Raw genomic sequence first — 13,817 nt, 5'->3', positions numbered from 1 at the left:
GATCAAATAATCAAAATAATCATATCAGCCTTAAAAAACCTGTATCTGTCAACCACTAGTTCTGTCATGTTTCTTTTCACGCGACTTTTGTCGTGTCTGTTCTGAATGTTTAGACTTTTATGTGTAAAGTCTGGTTTAGACCTTTTCTTCTCACAATCCGAGTAAATTAAATGTGAAAAAATGTACACCTTTATTTAATTTAAAAGCTCAACATGTATAATTTAAGAAAAATGTGTAAACATTTTCTAGTAGTCCATTGTTCATTCATTTTGTTCTAGCTGTGAAGACCAAAAAAAACACCGTCTAAACCATGACCTTCTGCTGTGGTAAAATGTATACTTGCATATCTAGCTTCTTTGTCTCAAACTTAATTTATTACATTTATAGCGTTTTGTCTCCATATCGAGTTTTTGATTTTCAGTTCCCATTAGCATATGACGCTGAGAATCAACCAATCAATCAGTTTAGATCAACAAGATCTTGGAAATTGTGCTAAATGTAGACAAACTGTGCTAACTGTTGGCTAACTGAACTTCATCAATTGCAAATATGTACTGAGACATTCGCAATTTGATGAAATGAATGAGAAATTCAATTCTGCTGTGCACCATTGCCAAATGGTATGGAGGTTTGTCCATGTTATTTGAGAATGTAATTTCTGTTTCAAGAAATGAGCCAAACCAATGGAGAAAAACAGTAACGGGAGCCGAGCGTGTAGCTTCGCTGAGCAAACAGTCCTGTCTGTGTGACAGAGACCGAGGGTACGTGAACGCAATACGCAGGAGGCGGAAGGAGGCTGCAGAAGCTCCAACAGCTGCTCAGCGAAACTCCGGTAAGAGTCGGTTATGTTGCTCTTTTACACGGACGCGACACGGTAGAGCTGGTTTTACATACGTTTGAATGTTGGAGGTGTCAGAAATTTTAATGAGAGTTTATAAAAGACAGCGCAGCCTGCTACAGAGGGAAGATGTTTGTCTCCGTCGCTTATCTGCCATTTGCCATTACCAAGGAAACATCCTGTTGTCATTTTTAAAGAGTTTTAAACATGTTGCACATTTTTCATCTCAGTGAAATTACAAAGGCTTATTTACTGCGATCGACACAGCTGCTGTTTGGATGATGATGTGCTTCTATAATTGGTGTAACGGTACAGGGGCATAAGCAGCCGAAAAGGACAAAGAAAGAACCAAATTTCAGCCATATTTCTTACAATTGACATACCAAGTAAAAACGACATTATATTGCACATTACATGTACAGTAGAATAACCTCAAATCGTGTGTGTGTGTGTGTGTGTGTGTGTTTGTGTTTTAAGGAGCTCTAAAATTAAAATCTCTAATCAAATTTTGACCTGTCATAAAAACTTTCCTTTATAGGTTAGCTGAAATTTTCAATGGACTCCTTTTCAGGATGACCCCAACTATGATCATGAGACAAGTAATGTTAGCTTGTTACTGTGGATTCCTCCAGAGTCCCACCATAACCCCTATATATTTCAACATTAATGGAGTGGCGTGACATTAAAGACTGTCAGGCCCGTGGCTGTAGTTCATATGTTCCACAGCTTTACACAGTTTCGAACACAGCACATATCCAATGAGATGAGAGCGCAAACGAAATGACATATTGTTGTAGGCTTACCTGTAATTCCCCTCTGGGATTTTTTCATTGGGTCTTAGATCATCGCAGAAAATAAATACATTTCTTATGCTGAAGTGTTATGTTCAGCAGGATAATCTTAACAAATGAACACCACTTTTATTATGTTTGAAGCGCTATTGCAGCCAACAGAAGTAAAAAGTTAATGCTCAAGTGAACTACACCACGGTTGCATGACTTGAACATCACTACCGTTACGCTTCAGATGCTCTCCGACAAGCTAACCAGCAGTTTTGACAAGCTAGTGAAACCATAGCTGAATAAATTGTTTATTAACCTAATCCACAAGAGTTTGCAAGCACACTGAAAAACACGACTAGAGGCTGTGAGGCAGACTAGTGAGAGAGCTGCCATCCTTGTGCAACGTGATTATGTTTAATGTCCTTGACAACCACTGCAGTCTCATTTAGCCAGTTGATAGCAACCGTCTTTTTAAGGACACATAAAAACTTAAAAATTCACAGTGGGGGTATTTACTAACGTAAACATGCAAAGTTGTGAGTTCCAAAGGTTTATTTAGGCCAATATGAGCAACCAACATAAGAACAAAGAAACATGGCTCCTGATGCCTCTCTTTGCTGGTAAAAAACCATAGACCACCCAGGTGCATGCCGGCCCTCTGCCTACCCACATACCTATATAACATCAGGCGGCAACCTCCGGGTCTCAGCATGGAGGCAAACCAGGAAGTGCCTTAAGCTGCTTTCTACCAAAAATTCCAGTAGGGGGCGCTAAGTTTGGCTGCAAAAAAATTCTGTCCATTCATTTCAAAGCAAAATGAGAAAACTTGTCACTTGATTTATTACCTCAGAGACTTTGACATTTTGTTTTGTTTTTTTTGCTAAATCTAAAATCCAGTTAATGCTCCAGTTAATGCTAACATGAATTAGCAGCAGCTTCTCTCAGTCAGGTTGAGGTGTAGAGAGGTGTGTGGTCCGTGATCAGATCCCTCTCGCTTCTCCACAGTTCAAATATGGTCTGCTCCCTGTATCAGAAACAAGACGGCGACGAGTGTTACGCTGAACTTGATGCTTCTAACGGGCCACAAACCAATGGGTGACGTCACAGTGACTACGTCCATTATTTATATACAGTCTATGGTGCCCACAGTGTCAATTTTCATAAAAACAAAAATACTATGTAAACTAAATATGGCAAACAATAATGATGATTTATATTTTATATGATGTTTTATGAAAATAAAAGCAAATGTCTAGAATAATCAAACAATACTCATTATTATTAGTAAACTAAATAGACAACTAAATAATAACAAGAAATAAATAGCTCCAACAATGATGAAGGCTATTAGGCTATAAATATCACAGATGTATGAAATGAAATAGTTTGATTGTCCACTGCTATGCTGCTGACTGCAGTGGTGATTTCCTTTGTCGCCACTATTTCGGGCTGCCAAACAAAACCAGTAGATTCTAAAACATTGTTTACCTCATGCAACAAAGCAGCTAAAGTCGAAAAGACATTTTTACCTGTCAACACACAGCTGTAACTAATAACAGGTGTCTTGATGCTCAATTCAGATTTTTATAGCATATGGCCAAATATGAAATGTCAAATGTTAATGTGCTGATTTTTCATGCTTCACGCTGCGTCACTAGGACTGTACTGAGGCTCTACACTCTGACACCAAATGTGTGTAGCAGGGAATAGGCAAAACTATCTGAAAAAGTACTGGAAGCTGGTCATGTTCCTGTTCTTGTTGGTTTACTCTTTGATCAGAGTTTCCTCCTCTCAGGCCCCAGCTGACCTCTGATCAGAGATTATTTTCTTTGTGTTGATATGCTTTGTCTCTTATTTGAAACAAACCACTCAAATGACTTTTCTTCCACAAAGTTGGAGCACTGTTGGTGTGTGGCTGAGCAAACAGTCATCATATTAATCATCATAAAATGCATGAATAGCGCGAACAAGGCTCTCTGAGTTGTCAACATGATGTGTCCACGACAACACTCCTGCTGTGGATACACATCATTCTTTCTAGTTAGCCTGGAGATCACAGACAGGTCTGAGTATGCAGACTTAATGAGATCAGTCAGGTGAGCAGGAGTGTATCATTTCACTACCTAGACCCAACTGCAAGCCTGCTACACCTGCTGTTTACTGACATTTCAACCACTAAGCAACTGAAACTGTCAGATATGTGTGTTTATATGGATTACGTCATTGAGCTGTATGTCTGGGTGTCCGTATTATCCTTTTTTTCCCTCCGCTTATCCGGGGCCGGGTCGCGGGGGCAGCAGGCTAAGCAGGGCATTCCAGACGTCCCTCTCCCCAGCCACAACGTCCAGCTCCTCCTTGGGGACCCCGAGGCGTTCCCAGTCCACCGTTTTTTCGCCTTCTCCAAGTCCAGAAAACACATGTAGACTGGATGAGCAAACTCCCATGACCCCTCCAGAAGTCTGGCAAGGGTAAAGAGCTGGTCCGTTGTTCCATGGCCAGGACGGAAGCCGCATTGTTCCTCCTGAATCTGAGGTTCGACAATTTGCTGGAGCCTCCTTTCCAGCACCCTGGAGTAGACTTTTCCGGGGAGGCTGAGAAGTGTGATTCCACGGTAATTGGAACACACGCTCCGGTCCCCCTTTTTAAAAATGGGAACCACCACCCCAGTCTGCCACTCCACTGGCACTGCCCCAGACCTCCATCATCTTGAACCATTCTGGCCATTCTCCTCTGACTTCTGGCATCAACAAGGCATTTCGGCTCACTTGACATTTTCTTTTCTTTGGACCATTCTCTGTAAACTGTAGAGATGGTTGTGTATGAAAATCCCAATAGATCAGCAGTTTGTGAAATACTCAGACCAGCCTATCTGACACCAACAACCATGCCAGGTTCAAAGTCAATTAAATCACCTTTCTTTCCCATTCTGATGCTCATGACCATGTCTATACCTAAATGCATTGAGTTGCTGCCATGTGACTGGCTGATTAGATATTTGTGTCAACGAACAGTTGAACAGGTGTTCATAATAAAGTGTTCATACACTTACCAGCCAAACAGTTTTGAAAGAGATCCTTTTTTAAAATTGTGACCATTTTACATTGTAAAAACAAACGTTTCTGAATGTCCGCTTTAGTCTGCTGATTAGACTGATTCTGATCAGCTTACTTACACTCTGATACTAACACAGCAATAAAGCAATAAATATGCAGGGGGTGATAGGTCAGATACTGCCCACAGGTGGCCATAAAATGAATTAATGAATGTGTTACTTGATATAATGTACCTGTGTCATTACAGAGCTCCACTCACCAAAATGACATCTCTCCACAGAAAACTTCCTTCAAGGTGCATGAATAACACCAAAAGAGTCAATTAACTTTTCAGTGATAGAATAGCAACGCATTTAAACATTTCTACTGAAAGTTACTCAATTGTTCTGTTCCTTTAGGTGACAGGACCTTCCCACACTAGCTCTGTCCAATGGAAGCCAAGAGAAGCACCCAGAGGTGGAAGAGGCATATCCCCGAGTATAAACACAGCAGGAGAGACCTGAGTCCATCTCCCGAAGACAATGAAAGAGACAGAGCAGGGCCACAGAAAAGCGTTACTATGGCTCCGACCTGCAGGTATCTGAGCGACAGACAGTACGCCGTGAGAAAGCCTCTACTCTCTGGAGATCGACACGCATCTATCTTAAAGAAGCTGACGAATCAAGTATTTACTTTTAGATTCTTTTGAATCCATTTTTTTCTTGTGGAAATAAAACTGCATGCTTTAAATTGTAACTTTAACTACAAACTTTGATGATGTAAATGTGTTGTGTTTTGTTTGAATCTCAGTGCCACAATCTTTCTTTCAGTCACAGCTTCAATCTGACTAATACTTCAAAAACACTACTCCGGTCTGAACTGAATATTAATGGCAAGAGTTTAAATGCACACACAGATATTACATGCTTGCCTTGTTCTACTAGCGCAAGTGAGTGTCATAATAAATGTACCATTTAATTTTAAAATGTAATTGAAATACCACATTTTTCATATATAAGAGAATATTATTTAAAAATATACAAAATAAAGAAAAAGGTTTTAGAGGAACAAAAACGCTGTCAATTTTAAGAATTAAATGTGGATAATGAGATTTCATGTGAACATTGAAACATTTTTGATTATCCATATTAATTACTGTACTGTGACTGATATGGACCAGGCTGCTCTCAATAAAGATCTCATAATGTTAACACATTTTCATTCAACATTAAAACTTAGTCCAAGTTAAAATACTTCAACTTGAACTCTTATATATTCAATTTCCGTCTGAAAATTCTACTCTCACTTTTGTCAGCTGTTTAGTGTTCTTAGAAAGCACTGTAGATTTGAAACTTTCTAAAAAATAGGCAGCAGATTCTGAATATCATTCTTTCATTCTGTCCATTTCCTCCTTGTAGGAGAAACCGCTGGGTGTGAGCAGAAGAGAAGAGGAAGATCAGCAACATGCTGACATGGATGTTTTGACAAGACCAAAAGAGGAACTGACCCCAGTGAGCTTTAGACACTCTGCCAGCCCTCCTCTCAGGCCCCAGCTGATCTCCACTGTCCTGCATCCTACCTACACCCCTCACTCAGGCCACTCCAGACTAGGCAAGACCAAGCTCAGCCTGGGGAGGAGGGAAGGCTCTCCTGAAGGACACTCAAAAGAACATGCACTGTCTCCCTTTCAGGTGAACTACTGGGCCTGTGCCATCCCTAAAGCTTTGGCTCCATCTCCAGACAGGCACTCTGCAGGCTGGGACCCAGACAAGGAGTATCAGGCCCTGCTGGACTACACTTACCCTTTGAGACCAGGACAGGAGGTCTGTGAAGGGGACAGCTCCAAGAACCAGGGAGCTCCCTCACTCCTCCAAACAGAGTCCAACCTGCAGGACTCAGGGATTGAACTGGACCACCTCTGTAGTTCCACTAGCCTGTCAATGCTGGACTTTTCTCTTAGTCGGAGTCATATGTTACCTGACCTGCAGGGGCTCACCAAATCCTCACATGAGCCACCCTCCAGGACTTTCCTCTCCTCTACAGACCTGGCAGGTTTGTCCCTGGACAGTTTGAGCCACAGTAAGATCAGAGGTGGATTGAATCATCATCATCAAGTACCATCTTCCCCCACCTCCAGTGCTTTTTCACGCTTCACCAGTGCTTTTCCACATCCTAGGAGTGGATGTGTGGAGGTGGACGAGGAGTTCTTGGCTCTTCCAGAGCAGCTGGAGGAGCTGCAAATGCTCTCCAGACAGGTCAGTGCTGTGGAAGGTCTATACTGAAGGACATCACTGATGCCTCGAAATGTTGAGTGATCATTTTCTACAGAGTTGATTTTTATTCATTTCACCATGGTGTCAAAATCCACCAGCACACACTGCAACACTGTTCACAGTAGCTGTCTTTTCAGATCCTACTGCATTCACACCAACATTATACGTGTATAGTGTATACCTGTGAAACAGTATAATACAGAGTATACATATACATAATAATAATCCCACACTCCAACAATATCAACAATAAAAAGATTGAGATACAATAACTGATAACTGGAGAGCCAATGGCCAACATTACAAAAATGTGACATGATTTATTGTAAATGGACTAAAAGATGCAGCAGCACCACTTTGCTCCTTTGGTTCATGTAATGTACAGCTCCAGCAGGAAGGTTTTAGTTTGATCACTGTGGCATAATGTGGTGTGTTCCTATAGAACCATTCCATTTATGGATTGCTCTTGCATCAAACACAGAATATTCACATTTTTTTAATAATGTAGACATATTAAGTATAATTTCAGGTTGAATTTGGAATTTTCAAAACTTCTGTCAGTTAGAATAACTGAATCATGTAATATTATAGAATTAATTCAAATATGCCGTAGAGAAGAGAAAGAAAAGCAGTTAAAAGCAAAAACCAGACTTGCATGACACCCTAAACGGAGGGTATCCAAACCATCACATGATAAAACATGGGGGAAAAATGGATCAATTAAATCAGAATTGTATTATAGTTTTTAATGGTTTTGATCAATCTGCAACACGTTTTTCTTTTACTTTCGATAATTAGAAGCTGAATATTAGCTAGACATATAAGTCATGTTATGCTGTATCTCTTTCTCGGATGTGAGCTACTCCATCCGAAGTTTATTATATGTATGTTTATGTATATGTATGGAAGGGTTGATGGTTAATTCTTCCATCCTTGTCTTCCTGTCCTGTCCACCCCTATTGCCTGTTAAGCATCTTTGAGTGTCTAGAAAAGTGTTATATAAATTAAATGTATTATTATTATTTTTATAAAGTGATTGATAAAGTGTATGTGTTCTGCTCTGACTGAGTGGACGTAAAATTGAAGGTGAATGTCTCTGTGTGCCCTGGTTTGTTTATCAGTTCCTCTTCCTGATTATGTTAATCAGATACATTTCCTGTTCACAATACAGTCACATGGATGGTTGTAAGCATGCCTTCTTGAATTTTGGAGGCAAAATGGAAAGTTAACCAGGATGGTGGAGGGACAGACAGATACAGTGGATCAATGTATTTCAGCTTCAGTAGTTTCTGTGTTTCCAAAGATGAAAAGTATTTGGTCCTTGTGTGCAGGTGAGGGAGGTGACGGACAAGCTGAGGCAACCTGTCACATCCAGCTGGGAGTCTCTGGAGCTAGGCACCACCTCCATCCTCTCCTCCACCACCCTGCCAGACAAACAGGAGGCCCAAGACAACAATGAGAAGGAGGTCAGTCAGGATGAAGGAAAAGATGAGACGGGCAGAGAGGAGAGGAGTGCTGCTCACACAGGTCTGTTAGAACAAATGATAACATTAACTTCAATTAATGATTAATGACAAAAAATGCATGTATATAATAAAGAAAATGTTTTCATATTTTATCTCTCCACGCACAAAATTGTTTTGATTTTCTTTGTCTAGGTTCAGAGAAGTTCTGTCTCTCAGATTTCTGCCTCAACTCTAACACAATTGAGTTCAAGGAAATTTACTGAAAAATGGCATCTTAATATTTCAAAATCCATCTCCTGTCTGTCAGCAGCTGATCCCAGGGACTTTGAGGCTGTAAGCAGGAGTTGGGGAGCCTGGCCAGAGCCTGGAGGAGTGGGACTGAGGCCATCCAGTCTCAGGGAGGTGGAGGCGTTGGCGCAGCAGCTGTGTGGCCTTACCCTGCCTGGCAGCCGGAGGAGCAGCTGGGAGGCCCAGGAGCAAAGTGACTCCCTGATCAAACACATCCAGGTAGAGACTCGATCTGAACTGACAGACTGCTTAGAGTGTCTTAGGCTGCGTTCAGACTGCAGGCGAATCTGATTCAAATCAGATTCCTACTCAAATCAGATTTTTAGGGCTGACTGTCCACACTGTTTTTAGCAAGTGTCCAATTCAGATATGGCTCTGTTCAGACTGGGCCACATTATTGACTGATCTGACGGGTTGCCATAGTAACGGCGTCAGAGCGTCTGACGTCGCATGGCGTCAGATGTCATATAATTGCGACAGCGACAAGAACAACAACAACAAACATGATGGAGGCGCAGAACATCTTAGACGCACCAGGGGAGAAACCGGGCGGATGGACGCCCCCGTCGGGCCCGCATGAGTCGGGCGCGGCTGCCGGTGGACACCTCGTCTCTGCGCTGCCGGCGCTACGCGTGCTGCGTAGAGTGACGTCACGGACAGTCAAAACCCATCTGAGTGTTTGGAGCGGTTCAGACTGAGACGCATCTGTCCAAATGTGATCTGAAACTACCTCCCGAAGGTGGTTTCGATCCGGTTTGCAAAAATCAGATTTCACGTGATTTGTGACTGTTCAGACTTCAAAAGAGCCATCCAGTTCCAATCTGGATGGGCTAAAATCGGATTTTGGCTGGCAGTCTGAACGGGGCCTTAATATGACTGCATGAAACAACAGACTGTTTGACCTTCATAGTGACATACTGTGTTTGACTATTTTTGAAATGCAAAACCTGCAGGGTTCTATTTTTGATGCACATTGTGACATGAGCATCATATAGTGAAAGTGGCCATGACTGTCGTGTGTGTTTCAGGTGTTTTGCTCACACCTGGAGCAGCTCATCCAGCAGCTCTATACATTGTCGGAGAAGGTGGAGCTGCTGGCCGCCCCCACTGTGAACATAGACAGTGTGAAGTCATCTCTGGCTGACTATCAGGTGAGTACCTGTCATACTGGAGAATGGGTGCACACAGCAAGAAGCACATGTACACTGGCTGTCTGCAAAGGCTAATCTGACTCACCCAATGTAGACTTTTGATATAAGCCTGCCATTTGATGCCTTTTTCAGACCTCCTCCCCCTCTGCTAATGATGTAATTTTAACTAAGGTTCAGAAAGACTATTCCTCTCTCACCCACCGATTTAATATCTTTGCAGACCTGTATCAGCACGTTGAACCCTCTCTCTCCGTTTGTCATAGTTCTCATGATTGTTTATTCAAATTTAGAAAAGCTAATTGAGTTATGTAATGTATTTGAAAGACTAAGAGTTGGTTCCCAAACGAACGTTCCCAGTTCCAAGCAGTTGAATGTTATAATATTAGTGTGACAGTGTTAAATGTGCTAGTAGGACGTTTCTCTCTCTGCAGGGTAATTTGCCCACCAAAAGTGATCTTTGATATGTAAACATTTGTTCCCTGAGCATTAGTAGAACACCATTTTACAGTGAGCAGTATCTGTACTGTTAATGTGTGTATCCTGCAGGCCTATGGGCTTGCTTTGTTGTGCTGCATGTTACTGCGTTTATATTAAAAAGTGAAAATTGTCCATTCTGGCCGTCTTATGTTGCCTAACAGTTAGTGACGGCGAAAACCAAACGTCACCTCCAGAGTCTCTAAATCCCTCTGGGGGCCTTTCTGTAGTGGAGACACGCAGAGTGAGCGGACTTTTGAGAGGATGTGGCCTGAGACTTTCCCGGTGGCCACTTTCCCCCTAGTCGAAACACGGCTATAGATAGTGAAGCCTCACAGTGGTATGTCAGTGTTGATCAATAAAGAAATTAAATGATTAATTGTGTATGCAAATAGACTGTCAATGCTGAGCGCCTTGGCTGGAGGTAAGCAGTGTACATGTCTCTTACTGTGTGTGTCATGTTTATTTTAGTGGAACAGTAAAGTGTTTCCTCAGCAAGCCCACTTAAAAAATTATACAACTCATGCACATTGTGCCTTGCTGACAGTGTGATGTGATGATCTTGTTGTCAGAGTTTTCAGAGAGAAGTGCGCAGCCATCAGCCTCTGACCTCCTGTGTTCTGCACACTGGACAGCTTCTCCTCAGCTGCATCAACACCATGTCTCCATGTCAGTCTGTAACATCCAACATTATCTACAGAAACCCTGTCTTGTCATTTTCACACTTGGTCTTAATTAATGCTCACTCTCTCTCTCTCTCTCTCTTTCTTGTTCAGTTTTAAGAGACACCCTGCTGCTGATTGAGAGGCAGTGTGGCGCTCTAGAAAGCCACACTGAAAACTTGTTCTCCTGCATCCTGTCTGCCATGGACAGCCTCACCCAGCCGGGCCAGTCTATTCCAGTCCAGCAAAGCAAAGAGGACCCGGGCCCTGTAAGGGTCCAGGGGTCCACATTGTGAACAGACTGCAGGTCACATCCGTGATAAGATTTATTTAATTCAATTATTTTTGTTGTCGTCCACCTTTCTTCTAATGTCATGTGTATCAGACCCATATGTGTGGCATTGCAGGATGTTTGATTCCTGCTCTCCATTACAATGACAAATAATGAAGAAAACAGTTTTGTGTCTAAACTGAACTGATCACATTGAATAACAATGCATTATATACATGTTCTATCGTGTCTTTTTCTTATCATAAACACTATTGTATTGATCTGGTCAACCTCTCTGTCACTTGGAATGTGCGTTCAAAGTCTAAATGTTTTTTCACATGGAATAGATGAAGTGAATGTTTAAATGTAACTTGTCTGTTGGGCTCTCAGTCCTTTACTGATGTGGAAGAGGAAGTTAGCAGCTGGAACAGGAGTTGTGTGTGAACAGGAAAGATTAATTGCGTCAATATTTGAAGACAATATAACAACACAGAATTAATTAAATGTTTATTGATGCAACCCTTAGGCGACTAAACAGTTTTTCAGAAACCACTAATGATTGTGGCGGCACATTCCTGTGATGTCAGACAGTTCAGTCAGTGTTTGAGGACATGAACAGCTGTGTGTCTGGCCTGCATACACCTCAGTCAGTCAGACCTTAAACAGTTTGTAGGTTATGCTTATACACCATGTACTGTACTGTGGGATATGGCTGTTTGCACTATGATCTGAATTTGTAGAATCTGATTTTCTCACACGGATCAATAACTTTTGATGTTTCTTATCAAGTCTTTACAACCCAAAACGTTTCACTGTTACATTCAGTCAAAGTCACAGAATAAAGCACATTGTTTCAAATTGTTGTTTCTGTGTTTGCAGTAGTGTGTGCTGCAAACAGTTTTCAGTTCATCATTCAAGTGTTTCAGTATTTTTAAAATACAAAAAGAGAATGCTAAAATATGAAACCATTCCTATCAAATAACAAAATGTGTTTTTGTATTTCAAACATTTATTAGAAATACTGCCCATCTTAGCTCCCCAGACTGCAGAATTGCTGAGTGGCCAAAAAAATGATAAGTGGTAAGTCCACCTGGAGGTCCCAAAGCCTGACCACACACCTTCTAGCTGGAAGCCAAATGTAAGCTGAGTGTGTAAATCCCAGCTGGATGGAATGGGATAATACCATAGTGATAGCTGAGAAGATGAAGACTGATGATGCACAGTTGGTTTTAAAAGCAAATTATTTGAAATGATGGATGTGGACGGAAATGTATTGCTGCCACACACAAAAAACAGACGTAATTAAACGTTATTTCATGATAATGGTCTTTTCACGTTATAACGTGATAGTTTCACGTTATTTCATGAAAATGGTCTTTTCACGTTATATTCATGTTATTTCATGATAACGAAATGAGCAATGATAGATACCTAGAGGCAAGAATAGATAGATAGATGGAGAGATAGCATGGATATATGGATAGATAGATGGATTGGACAGATGGATAGCCTAGATCGATAGAGAAATGGAAATGGATGGATGGATGGATGGATAGATGGATGGATGGATAGATAGATAGATAGATAGATAGATAGATAGATAGATAGATAGATGGATTCAAGCATCCAGTAGCAGCAATAAACTTGCTATACTTTAAGCTTGGTTTGAGACATGATGACATACAGTTATTGAGCACAGTGGATGATATATTTTTTATAAGTATGCATACTCTGACAAGGATTTTGAAATGCAACGCTACTCTGCGCTGTCGGCTGTGGCTCGAATGCGCAGGGACCGTCTATAAAGTGCATGTTACCATGGAAAGGTGTAGAGTAAAAAACAAAAAAATCCATCCACACAATAATCCATCCCAGCTGGTAATACTACAACTATTTCTTGGGGGAAATATGCCTTTATGTTACTTATGTGAACATTTCAGACAGAAAATATTCAATAACTACACTATTGAAGCTTTAGTTTTATTTTTTGATAAAAGTCATCTTTTCCATTTCAAAACTAAGATTGTGGTTTCATACAATACTATTGAAGGTAAGATATGTGATGTAGCAGTTTAAGTAACCAGCGTTTGTTGTGATGTACATGACTAGTCATGTTATAACAACACAATAATATGAGGTTTTGAGACAAGGACGTTTTGTATCACTATTGTTTATTTCGGATTACATGCATCAAAAGATGTTTTTTCTTTGAGCAAATTTACATTTATGAACAACAACCCTCCAAAACAACTTAAAATCTTTATCCACATTGCTTGCAATAAAGTTACAATATCTATCCTGAGACCTTGGACAAAGGGACACTACCAAAATAAATGAGTAACAGTTTCAATATCAGTTCAGAACAGAAAGTGCATTTCACATCAATGTTTTTTTAATCTTCTAACAATATGTTGATTGGATGGATACAATTTATGAATTATTTTAAATGAAATGTCTCTCACTTTATTGGTTATCAAATATCAGTTGGGTAATAGCCAGATCTTCTTCCAATTAGTGCGTTCTATGTTTTTATCCCAGTATGAGAGCACATATTGAGCTGTGGTGACATCCTTTTTAAAC

At 40.8% G+C, this 13,817-nt stretch overlaps 1 protein-coding gene across 3 annotated transcripts; it reads left to right on the top strand.

The window, feature by feature from the left end:
* Positions 1-696: 696 nt before the first annotated feature.
* cep68 (centrosomal protein 68) lies at positions 697-12,095 on the top strand. Of its 3 annotated transcripts, none has more exons than XM_059323813.1 (9): positions 775-832; positions 4,921-4,968; positions 5,072-5,337; positions 6,071-6,907; positions 8,257-8,452; positions 8,699-8,898; positions 9,708-9,830; positions 10,877-10,973; positions 11,081-12,095. In XM_059323813.1, exons 3-9 carry the CDS (start codon positions 5,104-5,106, stop codon positions 11,260-11,262), a joined length of 1,869 nt encoding a protein of 622 aa, XP_059179796.1. In that variant the 5' UTR covers positions 775-832; positions 4,921-4,968; positions 5,072-5,103; the 3' UTR covers positions 11,263-12,095. The 3 variants fall into 3 exon arrangements, with proteins under 3 accessions (XP_059179797.1, XP_059179796.1, XP_059179798.1); XM_059323815.1 differs by having other exon boundaries at positions 776-832; positions 8,702-8,898; XM_059323814.1 differs by lacking the exon at positions 4,921-4,968 and having other exon boundaries at positions 697-832.
* Positions 12,096-13,817: the final 1,722 nt, after the last annotated feature.

This window comes from Centropristis striata, chromosome 20 (genome assembly GCF_030273125.1).
Source record: "Centropristis striata isolate RG_2023a ecotype Rhode Island chromosome 20, C.striata_1.0, whole genome shotgun sequence".
NCBI lineage: Eukaryota > Metazoa > Chordata > Actinopteri > Perciformes > Serranidae > Centropristis > Centropristis striata.
Note: the sequence above shows the minus strand (reverse complement) of the source record. Positions and strands in the feature narration are given on the sequence as shown.

Coding starts and splice junctions, on each gene's coding strand:
- cep68 (XM_059323814.1), top strand. CDS start 5,104: ATGGAAGCCAAGAGAAGCACCCAGAGGTGGAAGAGGCATATCCCCGAG. Junction 6,908..8,256: donor TGCAAATGCTCTCCAGACAG/GTCAGTGCTGTG, acceptor CCTTGTGTGCAG/GTGAGGGAGGTGACGGACAA. Junction 8,899..9,707: donor CCCTGATCAAACACATCCAG/GTAGAGACTCGA, acceptor TGTGTGTTTCAG/GTGTTTTGCTCACACCTGGA.